Genomic DNA, 16389 nt, shown 5'->3' with positions numbered 1-16389 from the left:
TCTGAGAAAGCTACCTAAGCGATGATATTCCACCTCCCATGGTCGACTGGAGGTACATGTTGTTGCCATTGGCCGCAGTGCATGAGCTAATGCAGCCACAACCTTGGACATCAAGCGAGCTGAACTTGAGGAGAGCGCGGACCGATGCATCAACACACACTTTCGACCGCATCTCGTCCACCACGAACGCCGTTGTATCCCTGAAGAAGTTCCATGTGTGGGAGATGTCACTCGCAGCGCTTGTCGCCAAGGTCGCAGTGCTTGAGCCGGGTATGTTTGACAGTATAATGCTCACTTCCAACAGCGACTAAGCGATTAACAGAGATCTTAGAGGAGATCAGTGGAGCACGTCAATTTGGCAAGCACCCGTCTATAATTAAAATTAACTTAGCTCTTAAGCGCTTCAAAACGCGATTCGAATCAGATGACCTCCCTACGAGTGGCGACATCCACGGCTTTCTGGACTCCATAGAGAATGTACCTGATCTAGATGTATTGTCATCTCAACACTTCTCGGATCTCTACTTCAGTGAGTGCTTTCACAAAGCACTTGACTCCACCCTTTATGTTATCATTGCCAGACTACAGGAAAGGTCCAGCCACGCTGACTTACTTCGGACGATCAACGAGTCATCAGATGGCAAATCTTTGGCAGTAAAAGCTGTAGAACGCACGTTGGTGAGAAGCCTTGGGCTTTTACTGCTTTGTAGTGCTACGCTTGGTCATGACCAAACACCTTGGACAGTGTTCCAAAACTTGGAATCTTCCACGTTGGGCGGCAGACCATTCATGCGCAAGCGATTCACCAAGTATCAGAAGAGACTGCGAAATCTACTTGATCTCAGTATCCTTCAGCATATGCCTCCAGAGGAATACTTTACGTACGATATTCGTCACGGGAAAGGGCGGAGCAGGCCATATAACGTCCGACGCGAGGAACCTGTTAGTTCGTTGACTGAGATTACGCAGTCCTGGGACATTACAAAATCGCCCGAAGGACTGACATGGATTCACGTACCATCTACCAACGTGAGCATGCGCGTGGAAATATCAACTTATTCGGCTAACGAAGCTAGGGACTGACAGTCAAGGTAGTAATCATGAGCACACTTGCACCATTTCTAACTCCTCTAGGCTCTAATTGTAGCCGTGCGAGACGACTTCGTGGATTCTTTCACCATGCGCTTCCACTTGTCGCACGTGGCTCCTGGCGACCCTCTTTTGACGTATCGAGAGGTGCAGTATTGGTCGGACGCCACGGATGGAATCGCATTGAATGTAATCGTTGTATGTATGAAGCGCTAAGCTCGTGGCGCATTGCTCATAGGTTTAGTTCCCATGTCTAGCTCTCACTACCATCGGTCAACACATTGCACGTCGCGGAGAATACAAAGTATTACGAGACATGCTAACAACTGCGACCTCAGGGGCATACTCCTCTGATTGTACCGTCCATTTAGACCGTACCCTGGATGAGGCTTACTTCCCAGGTCTTTCTGCGAGCGACTTGGCAGTGAGAAACGCAGATCAAATCGTTTCTGGCAAATACAGCACTAGTGAAAGCTGGCCCAAGGACAATGTACCTATTGTGATCGTCCCACAGCTCTGGCTTTGGAGGATCGGAAATGTGATTGTGTCCGCTCATAACACCACGCAACAGTCTGGCAATCTGCGCCATATCGTTTGGCGCGACAAAGGGTCAGGGCCTGCGAGATACGCGCCCATCGTCGACCAGATGGACGCTGACTTGCAAATGGGATTAATTATGACCGACTTCATCTACGCATTCGGCCAAGAGACAACCCTCAACGACGGCTCCAAAGTACCACCAACTCTCGATTTATTCGAGAGCCGCGTAGTATCGCTATTGTCTGAAGTCAAGACTTATATTCGAGATACTAAGCGCAACGCCATCGACTACGACACTGAAGAACGGTTTTACCACGTCCTCTCCGATTGCCGAAGTGAGCTCGCAATGCTCCAACATGTGTTGGAGCAACAAGACGAGATACTGAACAGCCTCCTTGAAGATTGTTGTCATCCGCAACCGTTTGCATCAAACCAGCCAAACTCAACGTCTATGACCCCTTCTCAAACTCCAGCCTCAGGCTCACCACTTAGCCACATCGAACCTGTACCCGATTGGACGCCCGTGAGGAAAGGCCAAGTCATACTGGAGCGCTACCAGAAGCGAATCCGAAAGATCGATGGAGACGCAGAGCGCATCGAGAAGAACGTCCAAGACTTATTGAATCTAAAGCGCACATATGCCAGCGTGCAAGACTCGCACGCGAGCGTGCTACTCAGCATTGCAGCTATCGGCTTCGCTGTTGTAACTATCATCTTCGCACCTCTAGCATTCTTGACCGCGCTGTTTGCTTTGGACATGCAAGGTTTCGATAGGCTTCGCGTACATGTTACTAGTGAGAATGAGCCTGGAGGTTTGAGCGGCGCAGGAGGAAAGCAAGATTTGGCGGCTAATGTAGTCACTAACAAAGATGCCGTATATGATAGTAGAAAAATGGCCGGCGTCTTCAGTAAGGCATTGTTCTTTCTCTCGTATTAATCTCGAAGTCTGACGATGTCTAGTCAGCACAGAGATCTTGACGATTCTAGTGACCTGCTTGTTGGTGTGGGCGTCTCTGCGATGGTTTGGCATCGAATTTGGAGACTTTCGTATTGGACAAGATGCGAAACATCAGTCTGAGAGCAGCACGGCTCAGGGAAGCGATACAGCATTAGACAAGAATACTGTTAAAGGCAGCAGAGATCAACGGAAGGGCGGCTCGTTTTGGAAAAGAACAGAATCAAGAGGATCGGATAAGCATGCAGATCTGGCGTAAAAGTTGACGGGTACAGGCGAGATAAGAAAGCATGGTTTAGCATATTTGAGAGGGCTGCCGGCCTCGTGATGTGGAGTGACTTCTGGCATCGAAAGCGGTTGGCGTGGTGAGGAACAACTGTGCTCGTACATTTGCTAAGGCCGTTGAATCGAGACTCATTGATGACGATAGTCTCTGGGAGACTGCTGGAAGTGATTCATGTTCATGGCAATGCATGTGAATGCATCTGACGATGACCAAGCTCTATGGGTTTGTTCGCGTAACTCATCATAACGAGGTGTGCATGTGCGATGGCTTCTACTTGCGGCACAGGTTTCGAGATGCTTGTGTAATGTGGAGCGGGGTGATTGGTCCATCTGACTTCTTCTAAACTCTGCCGGGCCAGTTCAATCATCGTCATTGTACGGCAAGGTACATTGCGCATGACTCCGAGGTGTTCTCTGGTGCACCATGGCCATAGTCGTCCAATCAAATTCGCTCATCTGCCTGGGCAGCTAAGCCAAGAATCTGCCCACTATTAGTTGTAGCACAGAACCTGCGGCTCAAGTGGGGTGCGTTCAACCCGATCAGAACAAGTGATAGGAGTCGGACCGTTTTCCATACAGTAGCAAGGAATAGTCAAACCCGCCTAAGAGCATGTTTGCTGCTATAAGGGCTTTTCGCGCGACTTCGAGCGCATACTCCCTTTTACTATATTCTCACTTACTAAGCATGCTCTTTGAAGCATGTACAGTTTATTCAGTAAGGCAAAAGTCGCATGCGTTAAGAAGATATGGGAGAAGCAATGAATGCAAGCAGCTTCGCTGGATACTGGGACAGTTCTGCCATGCTCTCTAGCAATAACATTCTCGATTACGAATACACCACAGTCGATTCGACGCCCTGGCTACGAGAACATATTGGCCCATCCATATTCACGTCAACCTTTACACCGCTGGACGTTCAGACCACATCATTGCTAGACAACAATGTCTTTCCATTAGACCCAGCATTCAATTTCGTGGTGTCTGACAGCACAAACAACTTCAACAGCCATACATGTGGATCACTGGCTGAACACCCCGAAACACCTCGAACAGGTGCATCTGACGTATGCTTCCACGCACCACTACCCGCGCGAGTCGATAGCCACCAGTGCTGCTCTTCTTGTGAACAAATCACAACCTCAAAACTCCATCCCCCAGGTTCACAATTTAATCTCTCCTCTCCTTCACGACCCAAACGTCGCGGCCGTCCACGTATCTACCCCAGAGCCGATGATAAACAATACCTACCGAGTCCCGTATATCCGTCGTCATCAAATCGTGCACGTGCCTCCACGCGCGAGCAAAACCGCCTTGCAGCTCAGCGATTCCGCGCCAGACACGATGGTTACGCCGCGGGGCTGAATGCTCAAGCTTCGGAACTGACAATGAAGAATAAGGCGCTAAAGATGAGGATGGCGATTTTGAGAGAGGAAGTGCTGGGGCTGAGGTATAATCTTTTGAGGCATGTGGAGTGTGGGTGTGGGATTTTGGAGAGGTACGTTGAGGGTAATTTGGTAAAACTAGTTGGGATGGAGAGAGAGATGGGAGAGGAGGACGTCGACGGGAAGAAGGCCGGTGGGGAAGATAGAGAGGGGAAGGAAGATGATGGGGAAAATATCGACGGGTTGTAGGTGTGAAAGGTCCTAGTAACTCGGCAGAGGAGACTGTTGTTGAAATCATAAATCATATACGCAAATATTCGTCAGGCTTTGGCATAAATGGTGAAGATGCTGTAGAGCCAACATAGTGGTTTTGAGCTGCCATGAGTATGGAGGGTTGAGAAGCAGTAAGTGTTTGCGATCAATCGAAGGCTTGTGAATGCGCAGAGGCCCAGAGACATCGTTGAGGTGGTATTTGGAAAGTTTGATGTTACAATGGGATATGTACGTCCACCTGATTTCACGTGCTTACTGAAGGCCGTTTTGCGTAGTTGAGCAGTGAGGGAGCAAGAGGTATATAGTGAGAGAAAAGTGAAAGAGCAGCGAGAGAGCACATCGCAAAAGAATACGTTCCACGAATGGCGAATCATTTTGGTATCGGCCTCGACAAAAACAGCCTCCGGGACTGTTATCAACTCTTCCTCCACTAGCCAATTCTTCATCCATCAAAAAAATCTACCAGGTCATCAACATCATGACCCTCACTCTATCATTCGCCCTGTTCGTACTAGCTATCCTTCAGATTGTCACGTCCAACTTTGACGTCTACCAGACCCAAGAGATCAATGCCGTCGATGGATCGGTCTTCCAGGAGTGGGCCATCTTCGCCGCTGAGCCGGATTGCAACGAGGTTCTCAACTTCCCGTCGACTATTGGTTCGATCGAGATGATGTCAGCCGGAGGGTAGGCGTCCGTTGCGAGTCACCTGCCGATTGCGCCTCACGGCAGGCTGAGCGCATTCAGACCTTGGAGATGGCACTCAAGAACGAGAACCCTATTTATCATTGGAGTGAGTTGTACCCCGTTCCATTCCGATAATCGTATGCTGATACAATATTACTTAGCCATTTACAAGAACAAGAAATTCGACATGTACTGCCTGGACGGCTCAATATCTGTCAATTGCATTGTGTTCCATGGAGATGAATTCCAGTGCAGTCGTGTTATCGCTGCCGTCGGTGGCGTGAGGAAGTTCCGGTGTCTCACTGCTGTCACGGCTCAGGAGATCATCGATGCGACGAAGAAGGGCCTGGATCATGAGGGAAATTCGGCGAATAGCACCGATTCTTAAGCCTGAGTTTTGATTCAGCTTCGTGATGGGAAGATCGCAGAGTGAAAAGACCAAGACGGGCTTGATGAAGCACGGTATAGAGTAGGTGATTATAGGTGGTATGCATTGGCTCTCTTTCAGCAGCTTGTCGACAACACCTGTAGCACAACCCAATGGGTAAAAGTTTGAATGTATTACTCGAAAAATTGTATCAGCTTCCACTGTTTTGATAAGGTTTTCTTTGCTGAGAAATTTCTACGCCACTCGTCCATGCACAACCGTGATAAAGAGGTCAGTGCGTTCTGAACAACAATCACATTCTCAAGAGATTCAAGCTGGAAGTAATAGGAAGAGAGAATCAACAATATATAGATCGGATACCGTCTTCTACGTTCCGGTGAGTGTGCCAAGAAGGCGTAATTTGCAGCCACAATCCTTCGTGGTTATTTTGGCGCTTCAAGCTATTTGCTTTACAAGACAAGGACCGGCTAATGTGTGTGGTAAATGCTTCGCATATTTAAGGCGCAATAAGGCGCACTATGCTGGTCAGAAGCCAGGAAGGTTTGGATGCGATTACTTCTCGTATTTGTCCTTTGATACGCGCTACCTACCTGCGACAAGCTCTTTGGCAAGACTTCATCCTACAATTTTGCGGTGTCGTACCAGCCTGCTCTTTTCAGATTACTGCAAGCATGCTCTCCCTCATATCAGCGCTCTGCCTGGTACAAACTGCCAGCGCACAAATCACGACCTCGTTCCCGTACTACAAAACTGCTTGGGGTTCCGACAAAGTCGGCTTCTACGGCTCAGTCATCAGCGTCAAAGACAGCCACACAGCTATCCGTCTCGAGTTCGACAATGGTACATCATCCGACACGCCGCAGGCTACTTTTATCCCGATGATCAGCAGTTTACCATCGGGCCTAATATGTTCGAAACCCGCGTACGCCTTGGTTCCGAAAGCTTTGCGGATAACGGTACCGACAAGATGGACGTCGTAGACCACTGCGATATACCTGAATCGCCTGCTGATGCAGCGCCAAACTGTACAGCATCTGCAGGTCCCTGGATCGCGCGTGGGTGGCAGTGCGATAGTACAGCGACATCCTCGACTAGTTACTCCACGTACACGAACACATTTAGTGGACGATTGAGTTACTCTGCCGGCGTCGAGACTATTACACGCACATTTATCTTCGGGCCATGGACCAAGGGGTTTCCGACTTGGTGCAGTATCAGCGAGTTTGTGCCGTCGAGTGGGTTACAGTGGCCTGTGAGTGCCAAAAGAGAAGATATTGGCACTTTTCAGCTGGTTATTACAGCAGGTCAGGAGAAGCTGAGTGCAACTCCAGCAGTGAGCGCAAGTGTTTCGAGCGCGACACCGACGGGTGCTGGAGCAGGTTCTTCTGGTGCTACAGTGCCGATGAAGACTGTTGCTCCTGTAATAGCGGGCTTGGGCGCTGCAGTCGCTATATTTTTGTAACGTTGAGTTACTCGAGATTGTAAAGAGCAGCTCATAGGGGTCAAGCATTGCATCGGCCCATTCATCGTAAGGTAGCGTTGTGTTCAAGATTCGCCTCACCATGTCGTACCAATTCTTGCTTCTCACTACATTGACTGGACTCCAATTAACCAATCTGCGTCAAGAGCTTACGGCAGTCGAAGAATGCTCGACACATTAGCGGGAGCATTGCGAAGACCGGTCTAGACGTTGAATCACGGAACACCGCACGCGCATCTTCGACGTGGCTGCTGAACTTACAGAGCTGCATGTTCGGGTAAGCACGAACCTCTTTGCTGGCCTGATCATGCTAGCGAGATCACTTGTGAAAGTATTGGCCTTATGAGCTAACGTCGGCTGGTCCCTTGTACGCGACCCAATAAGAGGTGGTCAGCAGAAGATGGTAGGCGGAAGAATTCCCGCTGAACCGCCAGGCCTCCCTGTCTGGCCCCAAAAATATGTGGGACCATAACTCAATCGAGGTCCGGGTACGAATGCGCTCTGACCACATCAAGCCACGTATGAAGAGTTACAGGCTTTGATGTGGGTTATACAAAGAGCAAGATGAAGGTGAAGAGGATTCCAGAAGCCACAACACGAGAACCATTCACAATCATGAGAGGATTCAGTGGAGTTAAGAATTATTGAGCAAGTAGCTGCATAAGCATCGAAGACACTACCACCATAACGCATACTATCATCTATTACATGACATCGTCCGACTACCCAATCACTCGTCTAGTGTGCGTGGTTAACGTGCTCGACCTTGACATTACCCTCCTTCTCGTAGCCAGAGGTCATGATGTTGGCCTCAACAGTCTCGAGATCGACGTTACCAACCTCAGCCTCATCACCGTCGAAGATCTTAGCGATCTCCTCGAGAGTGGGGCCCCTGGTCTCAACGTAGAAGACAGTGACGAAGATAAGTTCGAGGAAGATCCAGCACTGGCCAATGTTAGTGTGTGAACAGGAATGTGCAGATCAAGTTTACTTACAGCGTAGATGGTGTAGAACTTCCAGTTGGGGGTAAGATGAGCGAATCCCAGAGGGTTGACGTATTGGTTGATGGTAAGAGCAACCTGGATAAAGAAGTTCATGATCATGAGACCCTTGGCACGAATCTTGAAGGGCAAAATCTCGACAGTGTAGGCGACAAGCAGACCAGACCAAGCCAGAGCGTAAGCAACGGAGAAGATCCAGATCATGGCAATGACACCCTGACCGGCGGCCTTGCTACCCTTCTCCTGCTCCTGGGAGGAGCAGATGGTCCAGATAACGAAGCACACACACATAGATGCGGTAGCAGCGATGAAGAGAGGTCGGCGACCGACGCGGTCACACAATAGCGCGCAAGAAACGGAGACGATGAGGGACAAGATGGTAAGACCACCGTTAAGACCGAGCTGAGTGTCACCATCGGTTATGCCAATGGAGTTGTAGACATCGGTAGCGTAGTAGGAAGTAAGACCGTTGCCAGACCACTGGGAGAACAGACCAAGAGACGCGAGGAGCATGAGCCTGTACCTGTTGCCCTTGGTCTTGAAGAAGTCGAGGTAAGATGAGGTCTTCTGGTACTGGAACTCGAGGCGCAGAGTCTCCTTGATCTCGGCGTATTCGAATTGCACGGTAGGGTGGTTGATGTTGCCGTTTGCGTGGTACTTTCCAAGCATCTGAAGAGCCTCCTCGTTCCTCTCCTTGGAGATCAACCAACGAGGTGACTCAGGAATGAACCAGATGAAAGCCAGCTGGATAACGGAGGGTGCGGCCTGGGTAAGGGCAGGGATTCTCCAACACCAGTCGCTATCAATGCGCTTGGTACCGAATGTCAACCAGGTGCAGACAATGGCACCGACGTTCCACAGACAGTTGTAGACGGCAGTGACACGAGCACGGTGCTGAGGATGGCAAATTTCGGTAAGGAGCAAAGGGGAAGACAGTTGAGCCAGAGAGTTTCCGAAACCCATGAGGAAACGTCCACCCATGAAGTAATCGAGGTTCTTCGCACCAGCTTGGATTCCGGCACCGACGATCATGATAAGACATCCTAGGACGATACAGATCTTGCGACCAAAGTGATCGGCGATAAAGGGAGTGACTGGAAGCGAGGCAATTGAACCGATGGAGTAGAGAGCAGTCAAGAGACCGAGAGTGGACTCCTGTGGGTTGCCGAAGTAGTCCTTCCAGTAGTCAAGAATACGCAAGTTGTTCAACATGGATCTGTGAATGTTAGATTTGATGCGCCCAGGGTAGAGTAGAGTGACTTACCCATCGTAACCGGTAGTGGCAGATGCGATACAGATGATGAAAGCGTAGAAGTAGAGCTTCCTCAGACCAGGGTCGGACCTCCAGTTCACGCGCTCCAGGTGAGGGGCCTCAGCCTGAGCAACTTCGACATCTTGAACCTTGGCGGCGACAGCCTTTGGCCTGAACTTGTCTGTAAGACCCATAATGCCCGACTCTTATTCTCCGTTGATGGTAAGGATGGAGGAAGTGTTGGCTGGTTTCGAAACGCACAACTAAACCAGAGCCCGAAGCTTGAAGATATATAAGCTCTTGTCTTGCTGGATGGGCAATCAGCAGCTGGTTGGAGATAGATTGAGGATGCTCATGCTTCATATATGATTTCCCCGGCTCGACAAGTACCCTGTCGGTTTCTCTGCTTGGCTCCAGAACACGGCCTAGCGGACCGGGTAAATGCAGAGACAAGTCGTGTGGCTTTCCTACATTATGCACGGATGAACCGCCGTATGGGGTAGAGTGGCGGCACTTACCCCGAACCGGCCGTCTGATCGCATCTAAACCGCGGCTTCGTGCCTACACGCCGAGCAGATGCCACGATAGCCAAGTCGCTGCAAGAGTTACCACAGATGCGACAAGAAGTCAAGCAATGCGGCTCTTCTCGTACCGTCCCGACATATTGCTTAGGATCAACCACAACTGAATTTAATAAAGCCTGCTTATCCTGAATGAAGCCAGACGGCCCGCGCACCTGGCTCGGCCTGCAAGTCGAGTCAAAAACCATATCACGATGCATTCTACCGCACCCGTATTGATTGCCCTGCTTCTGTCGAGTTTCCAGAAGGCGACGATTACCTGGAGAGAAAGGCCTGCAATGCCGTGCTACGGTTGAATAGATTAACCAGCCTCCAACCCCTTACTCTAAGAGTCTAAGCTTGCATCTCCCGAACTTCAGCGGTCCAGCGACCCAGAACGCGGGGCGAGCGCTTGTACTCAACGGGCGCTGTCGGGGATGATGCCAGCAAGAGGCGTTAATGAGATGGTGGTTGGTACGAGTGCCATCACGTGGTGGCTCTAGCACATGTGGCGGCTAAGACTAGTACCAGTCTGAGCAAAGCTAAGCTGTTTCAAGAGAGTCGTGACCCACTTGATCCACAGCACAACATCTTACTCGGCGAATCCGTACTGGGGCTCCGCACCTTATCTCAGTAGCTCTCTCACCCACTCTTTGTTCCTATGCAGTGGTTTGCCTGGAGAAGATTGCGAGTGCCCATGGGGAAACCCCAGATCTCGTGAGTGATCTTGTGCACTCCTCGGATCTCACAAAGGCGGAGAAGGTGCGAAATGGAGCAAATTATTGGTGCTCCGTCTCCATCAGCGCCTCGCCGGACCTGTCCACTTAGCAGTCGAAACGCCGAGCTCGCCTAGATGCCACCGACGGCTGGCGGAAAATCCTTCCTGCCAATTTGAACATCTGACAGTCATCCCATCACATGTGTGATGTCCCCAGGGCAAAGCCAGTCCGGGCCGTGACCCTAGCTCCCCTGGACGTCGACTTCGCTTACACCACTATCGGATCACGAATAAGGCCTCTCCATCTGAATTCGTATGGCGATTTGGAAGCTTCAGTCGGACATGGAAACGAAAGTTGCGGCTGACGCATCAAGCGCTTCTTCGATGCTTATTTGCATATGCCGATGCGGTTGGCTGTCGCGGCGCCTGGGCTTGCTGGGCTTCCATCACCACTTCTACGCGGCGAGCCATGCCGTCCCACACCACAAATGTCAGGTCAAGAGGCACGATTAACCGCCTGGGGTGGTGAGGCGTTGTCTCTCCTCCAATGAGTACGTGAAGCAAGCTTGCCACACTGAAATCCTCACAACACGAGCAACGGTCGGTCTCGACCATACGATGTGCACCTGCATTGCTCAAGTTGAGTGAGCAATATTAAAGGAATGCAGATTTCAGCTTGGCGGCTCAATTGCGTTATTTTGCGCAGGCAATCAAGCGCCCATCCCAAGCATGTGTTTCTGCCCGATGCTGCACAGCGCCTGCAGCACATTCTCAACAGCCTCGTGCGATATTGCGGCGTGGTTGGACTCCGACTCATCCATGAAACTCGATAATGCGATGTGTGGGTGACCCATGTCTTCCCCAGGCCCCAGAATAACGTTTTGTGGCTCTAGAACAGGAGTTGGGAGATCAATGCTCCACAGTCTAAGCAGTGCGCTATGCTTCGTTGTTTACCCTTCAGCACACGCCGCAATGAATGATTCAGGCTAAATGCTCTTTTCGCGCAATCACATGACTACGTCGGTGGCTGTATACACTGTGCCGTCAAGCCAGGCGTTGTCGAGGCGTTGATCGCTCCTTTCGCCTGCTTTGTGACAGGATCAGTGTTGGACACGAGGTGCCGGCGCCTATAGCTGTTCTTTCGGTTCAAAGGAGCGCCATTTGGTGGACGCCTCACGCGACAAGAGACTTGGTACTAGAACAGACGGGCCTTGATCCGATATTTTCAGACAATGCTTTGTGGCCATTAGAGGATGGATTGCATACAGGACGTTTACAGAACGGTCGCATGAAGCACGCACTTTACGAGCCGCTTGCTAATATGCCGAACAAATATTGCTAACAAATAAACGACGAATCTCACTGTTGACCAACATCTGGTGGTAGCATTCAGCCATGCGAACCGCCCACGAGCAAAGTCACACCTTTCCCTCGATCTCCGTCAGACCTCCGCTCGCAACGAACCTTCAGTCCACGAATGGTCAGAGGACACGGTCGACTTGGACTCTGGCCCTTCTCCACGACGCAAGCAATACTTCCCAGCTGGCCGAAGCCCACTGCTCAAGGGATGCAAGGCGATGTGTCCAGGTCATGAGGACCGTGGCAATGTCTATGTTCGCCTTCTACACAACGGATCTCGGTCCTCGTTATGCTCGAGCAGTCAATGGATGGGTCTCTGCAGCACTCATGGCACATCTCCAGAATATTAAGCAATCACCGCATTCTCAATTTTGTCCTGCACGAAAAGGGCGTTTGTGACCCGCATGCCCTACGCAAACTTGCTACATCGTTGATCAAAGGTTGCATGCAGTGATAGACATTATAGCTCCTCAGGATGTCCGACACTGCTTAGATCCTCGGACAAAGAGCATGGAGGCGCTACAAGAAATTGCCTGCCCGGCAGGTCCGCCAGATTCGCCATCGCATTTCATCCTCATCACACTCTCACTGTGCATAGTACGACACGACATACAATGCTCCTCATCTCAACTTTTGACACAACATATCTTTGTTCCTCCTGGTTTTAGCGATGAAGGATGCCTCTGAACATATCTGTTCCATGGCTCGCATGTCGACGTGTATCTCACGGCTCCGAAGCTGATGGATTAGACAGAGGAAAGTGATCTGACTGATGCAAAGAAACAGCAGATTTTCTGCGAACGGGCCGAATCTGAATATACGAAGCCATGCCGATGAGCATGCTTGCATACATGCAGGAGGTCAATCACGCGAGATCATGATGGTCGTACGTCAATAACAGACGGGTAGTCGAAGTATCTTAGTGATAAGAAAAGTTATCATGTACACCAAACAGCCATTCGGCTCGTCGAGGTAAACATAAGCTTCGCTCATGAGCCTGCACAATCTTTCATCGAGACGATTCTGGAGATACACATGCTGCAAGCATGTGTAGTAGACCGGCCTTTAATGTCCTATCATTTAGCTATATTTTACACACCCTTTCGCCGCCTTTTCAGCTCTTCCATCTCGTCTCACTACCGCCAAAGCGCGACCGCAGACCCAAACCATTTCCAATCTCTTACACCCCGTACATCATCTCCAGTTCCAACTGCCTATTCTCGAATGGTAATGCAAAACCTCGCTTCCCACCTTCACCCCTGTCACCTCCATGACGTCAGCCCCAGCACCCGGTCCACGGTAATCATGCATACACACCTACGCAACTTCCCCGCAAATCGTCGTCGCATTGAATCGCCCTTCGGGCCGTCTTTCTACAAACCTCCAAACCCAAATCCACAATGGGCATACCGTACTCGCGCCAAATCGACGCCGCCTTCGAAGAAGTCACCCCCCTCGTCGCTGCGGGCTTCAAAGTGCTGCGTACCACGCGCAACATATCGATTCTCCTCGCCGTCATACAAGTCCTTACTGTGTTCTTGCTCTTTTTGATATTGCTGGGTTTGGTTGCGCTGTTGTATTGCGTGAATCCGGATTTAGAAGTGCGTACGAGCAGTGTCAAAGTGCTGGAATATGGGTGCTAACGCAACCTTTAGTACGAGCGCATACACCTAGTCACACCCTGGCTCAAAACGCTCGCGCGGATTACAATCTTGGGGGTTGTGAAGAGTGTGGCAAGTACGGCGATTGTTTTGGCGGTTACTAGTTATGCGGTGTGGAAATTGGTTATTGTGAAGAGGTGGGTGGAGGATGTGGAGTACGAGGGGAATGTAGATGCGGATCAGGCGTTGGAGAATTTGCCGGATTTGGAGAGGAAAGAGGAGGAGGAGATGAAGGCGAAGGAAGAGGAAGAGAAGAAGGCAAAGGAAGAGGAGGAGAAGAAGAAAGGGGAGGAGAAAAAGAAGGGGAAGGGGAAGAAGAAAGGGTAGGATCGGGTGGATTGGGTTTTATAGGAACTTGCTGATGTACCAGCTTCGTTATCGTCTCATGTTGTATAAATTATTAGGAACTCGTGGAGGCACTCGATATTTTCCCCATGTCGCTTGCTATGCTGTCAGACTCTTGTAGTAGTCTGTCTGCATCAATCTCATTTGTTTGGTCGTGCGACGAGGAAGACTGGGCGTGGATTGATTTGATAAAGTTGACGTGAATTTCTATCAGACAAGATAGCAAAAGGTATACTTTCAATCAGAGAGTATTGAAGCATAAGCAATGCCGTGCTCACACTCTCACCCAGACACTAGTCTCATTGTCGCCCTTCAATCCGTCCACCTTCACACACACACTCACGCTCACTCCAACACCCTCTGCGGCGCCCTATACCCCTCCCCATCCACCAGCAGCAACGCAAACAACCCGCCAACAACTGGTCTAGCCTTGAAATCAATTCCCTCCACCTGTGTCCCATCATGCGTATTATACAAATCGCTCATGGGATTGCGACTGCTCGTTTCGCCGACCCACTTGGCAATCGCATCAACAAACATCTTCCTCGTATTTGGCCCCGCGACCGCGGCGCAGAAAATCTGCCAGTCGGATTTCGTCCAGTGCTTGTTTCGCGTGTCGAGCGGGACGCCGTAGGTCTGCGCGACGCTTGGGTAGAACTTATCTTGCACGGCGTAAACCGATTCCGGGACGAGCGAGAGGTTGAGGAGGCGGTCGTTGTACAAATTATACAGCAGGCTATAGGTGCTTACGTTTCCATAATTCAGCGTGGTGTGATGTAGGTCGGTGGAAGTGTCGAGGGCGAGCATCGACCAGCGGGTGATGTAGTCCTTGGCAATGGAGGCGTATTTCTGTGCATCGAAGGATTCATTGACCAGGCTGGACATGCGCGCCATGGCGCCGAGGCCGACGATGCCCTTGAGCGCGAGGTTGGTCTGGTTGACCATGTGGCCAGCGAAGTCATCTGTAGACAACTGCTCGGCGGGCAAGAGACTAAAGTCAATCAAATACTCGGCCCATTGTTTCAGGATCTTGTAGTGGGCCTTGATGTAGTCGATGTTTCCAGAGAGTTGAGCGTAGGCGAGCATCATGATCATGTTGTTGCCGCATTCTTCGACGGGCATGGATTCGTCCTGCCCATCATCGTGGCCGGTGGCGTTGGGGTAGTGTGTGCCGAGATCGTGCATGGCGGATTTATTGGGGTAGTGGCCGCTTTCTTGGTTTATGAAGTGTGGGTCGAGCATGAGCTTTACGAGCTCTGGGTTGGTGTAGTAGAAGATTGGGGTGGCGGGGTAGATCACGTCGATGGTCTGCATGTTACCGTTTGATGAGATCTCTTTGAGGAAGAGGTAGTGTTTGTCCTTGGTGCCGACAAGCTGGGCCGCAGCAAAGGCTTGACGGGTGGCGAGGGTGGTGAGGATGGCGTAGTTGTCGCCGCCAGCTGCCTTGGAGTCTCTCGAAATCTGATCATCTAGCTCCGACGAGAGTTTACTCGACTCTGTGTAATCTTTGTGGAAGAACGATAGTGCGGCTGTATCATTCCCGAATTCATCTTTCCAAAGCGAAGGAACAGGTTTGAGGACATCGTCTCCAGAGAATTGAATCGCGTCGTCCTGACACAGACCGATAGTGAACAAGTTCGACGTAGGCTTGGTGCCAACAGTCCCCAGATCGACAGCATATGCAAAAACAGGCCATCGGTCGTTGATAGCTCTGAAATCAGTGTCTTGTGAATTTTCCAGCTTTCCAGTCCTGCTGAAGGCACCACGAACATCGTCATCGGAGCCGGATTGATAGCTCAGGCTAATCGAATCGTCGGTGGCATAGTACTAGCAAATATGAGCAGTGTGAGCATATGTAGCGATAAGACTGATGTACGATGTTGCCCCACTCAGCTTGGTCGTCCCACTCGTTGAACAACCACTGGTCTTGCTTCCAGACTTTGTGGTACTTGACACCATCAGGAGTGCTACCGGTGCTCCATTCCGCTTTCGAGCGAACATCCCCAGACACCCATTCCACTCAGAGTCAGCCCCAAGACGATGAGATGCATTCCTTTACTCACCACCGCTAATATCCGTGTATAGGTCAACGTCGTGTTCCCTGCCATCGATAGATGCTATTTCCACCTGCATGTACGAGAAGATCAACGACTGACGCCTTAAGTCCTTCGGGGTGATCGGCGACAAGAAGGTAATCTTGAGCAAGACTTTGCCGTCTGCCTGGATGGTGAACTTGCTTTTGGTAGATGTGTATTCGGCAGCGACCTGCTCCGCCTTGGGGAAGTCTTTTGGGTTTCCCATCCAAGTAAAAGCTTTTCCATCGACACGAACCAAACCAGTCCACCCGAGCACTTGTCCTCTATTCCTTGTCATTATTTTCCGGAGATGTTGAAGATTCAAGTCGCTTACCTCCA

At 50.6% G+C, this 16389-nt stretch overlaps 8 protein-coding genes across 8 annotated transcripts; 6 read left to right on the top strand and 2 right to left on the bottom strand.

The window, feature by feature from the left end:
• Positions 1–38: 38 nt before the first annotated feature.
• SNOG_10013 (hypothetical protein) lies at positions 39–2843 on the top strand (the record flags this gene model as incomplete). The annotated part of the gene is made up of 6 exons (XM_001800245.1): positions 39–270; positions 392–529; positions 746–1029; positions 1135–1291; positions 1428–2537; positions 2590–2843. 6 exons carry the CDS (start codon positions 39–41, stop codon positions 2841–2843), a joined length of 2175 nt encoding a protein of 724 aa, XP_001800297.1.
• Positions 2844–3627: 784 nt separating this feature from the next.
• Positions 3628–4231, top strand: SNOG_10012 (hypothetical protein; the record flags this gene model as incomplete). The annotated part of the gene is made up of 2 exons (XM_001800244.1): positions 3628–3933; positions 4028–4231. 2 exons carry the CDS (start codon positions 3628–3630, stop codon positions 4229–4231), a joined length of 510 nt encoding a protein of 169 aa, XP_001800296.1.
• A 771-nt stretch (positions 4232–5002) lies between these two features.
• On the top strand, positions 5003–5215 carry SNOG_10011 (hypothetical protein; the record flags this gene model as incomplete). The annotated part of the gene is given in 2 exon segments (XM_001800243.1): positions 5003–5032; positions 5051–5215. 2 exon segments carry the CDS (start codon positions 5003–5005, stop codon positions 5213–5215), a joined length of 195 nt encoding a protein of 64 aa, XP_001800295.1.
• Positions 5216–5280: 65 nt separating this feature from the next.
• SNOG_10010 (hypothetical protein) lies at positions 5281–5599 on the top strand (the record flags this gene model as incomplete). Its single annotated transcript, XM_001800242.1, has 2 exons — positions 5281–5317; positions 5373–5599. 2 exons carry the CDS (start codon positions 5281–5283, stop codon positions 5597–5599), a joined length of 264 nt encoding a protein of 87 aa, XP_001800294.1.
• Positions 5600–6270: 671 nt separating this feature from the next.
• On the top strand, positions 6271–7061 carry SNOG_10009 (hypothetical protein; the record flags this gene model as incomplete). The annotated part of the gene is made up of 2 exons (XM_001800241.1): positions 6271–6439; positions 6463–7061. The coding sequence occupies 2 exons, from the start codon at positions 6271–6273 to the stop codon at positions 7059–7061; spliced, it is 768 nt and encodes a 255-aa protein (XP_001800293.1).
• Positions 7062–7709: 648 nt separating this feature from the next.
• Positions 7710–9526, bottom strand: SNOG_10008 (hypothetical protein; the record flags this gene model as incomplete). Its single annotated transcript, XM_001800240.1, has 3 exons — positions 7710–8024; positions 8075–9296; positions 9345–9526. The coding sequence occupies 3 exons, from the start codon at positions 9524–9526 to the stop codon at positions 7818–7820; spliced, it is 1611 nt and encodes a 536-aa protein (XP_001800292.1). The 3' UTR covers positions 7710–7817.
• A 3843-nt stretch (positions 9527–13369) lies between these two features.
• On the top strand, positions 13370–13957 carry SNOG_10007 (hypothetical protein; the record flags this gene model as incomplete). The annotated part of the gene is made up of 2 exons (XM_001800239.1): positions 13370–13570; positions 13625–13957. 2 exons carry the CDS (start codon positions 13370–13372, stop codon positions 13955–13957), a joined length of 534 nt encoding a protein of 177 aa, XP_001800291.1.
• Positions 13958–14190: 233 nt separating this feature from the next.
• Positions 14191–16276, bottom strand: SNOG_10006 (hypothetical protein; the record flags this gene model as incomplete). The annotated part of the gene is made up of 3 exons (XM_001800238.1): positions 14191–15802; positions 15852–15961; positions 16039–16276. The coding sequence occupies 3 exons, from the start codon at positions 16274–16276 to the stop codon at positions 14321–14323; spliced, it is 1830 nt and encodes a 609-aa protein (XP_001800290.1). The 3' UTR covers positions 14191–14320.
• Positions 16277–16389: the final 113 nt, after the last annotated feature.

Source organism: Parastagonospora nodorum (genome assembly GCF_000146915.1).
Source record: "Parastagonospora nodorum SN15 chromosome Unknown scaffold_16, whole genome shotgun sequence".
In the NCBI taxonomy this organism is placed as follows: Eukaryota; Fungi; Ascomycota; class Dothideomycetes; order Pleosporales; family Phaeosphaeriaceae; genus Parastagonospora; species Parastagonospora nodorum.
The sequence above is the reverse complement of the archived record's forward strand: the minus strand, read 5'-3'. Positions and strand labels throughout refer to the sequence as shown.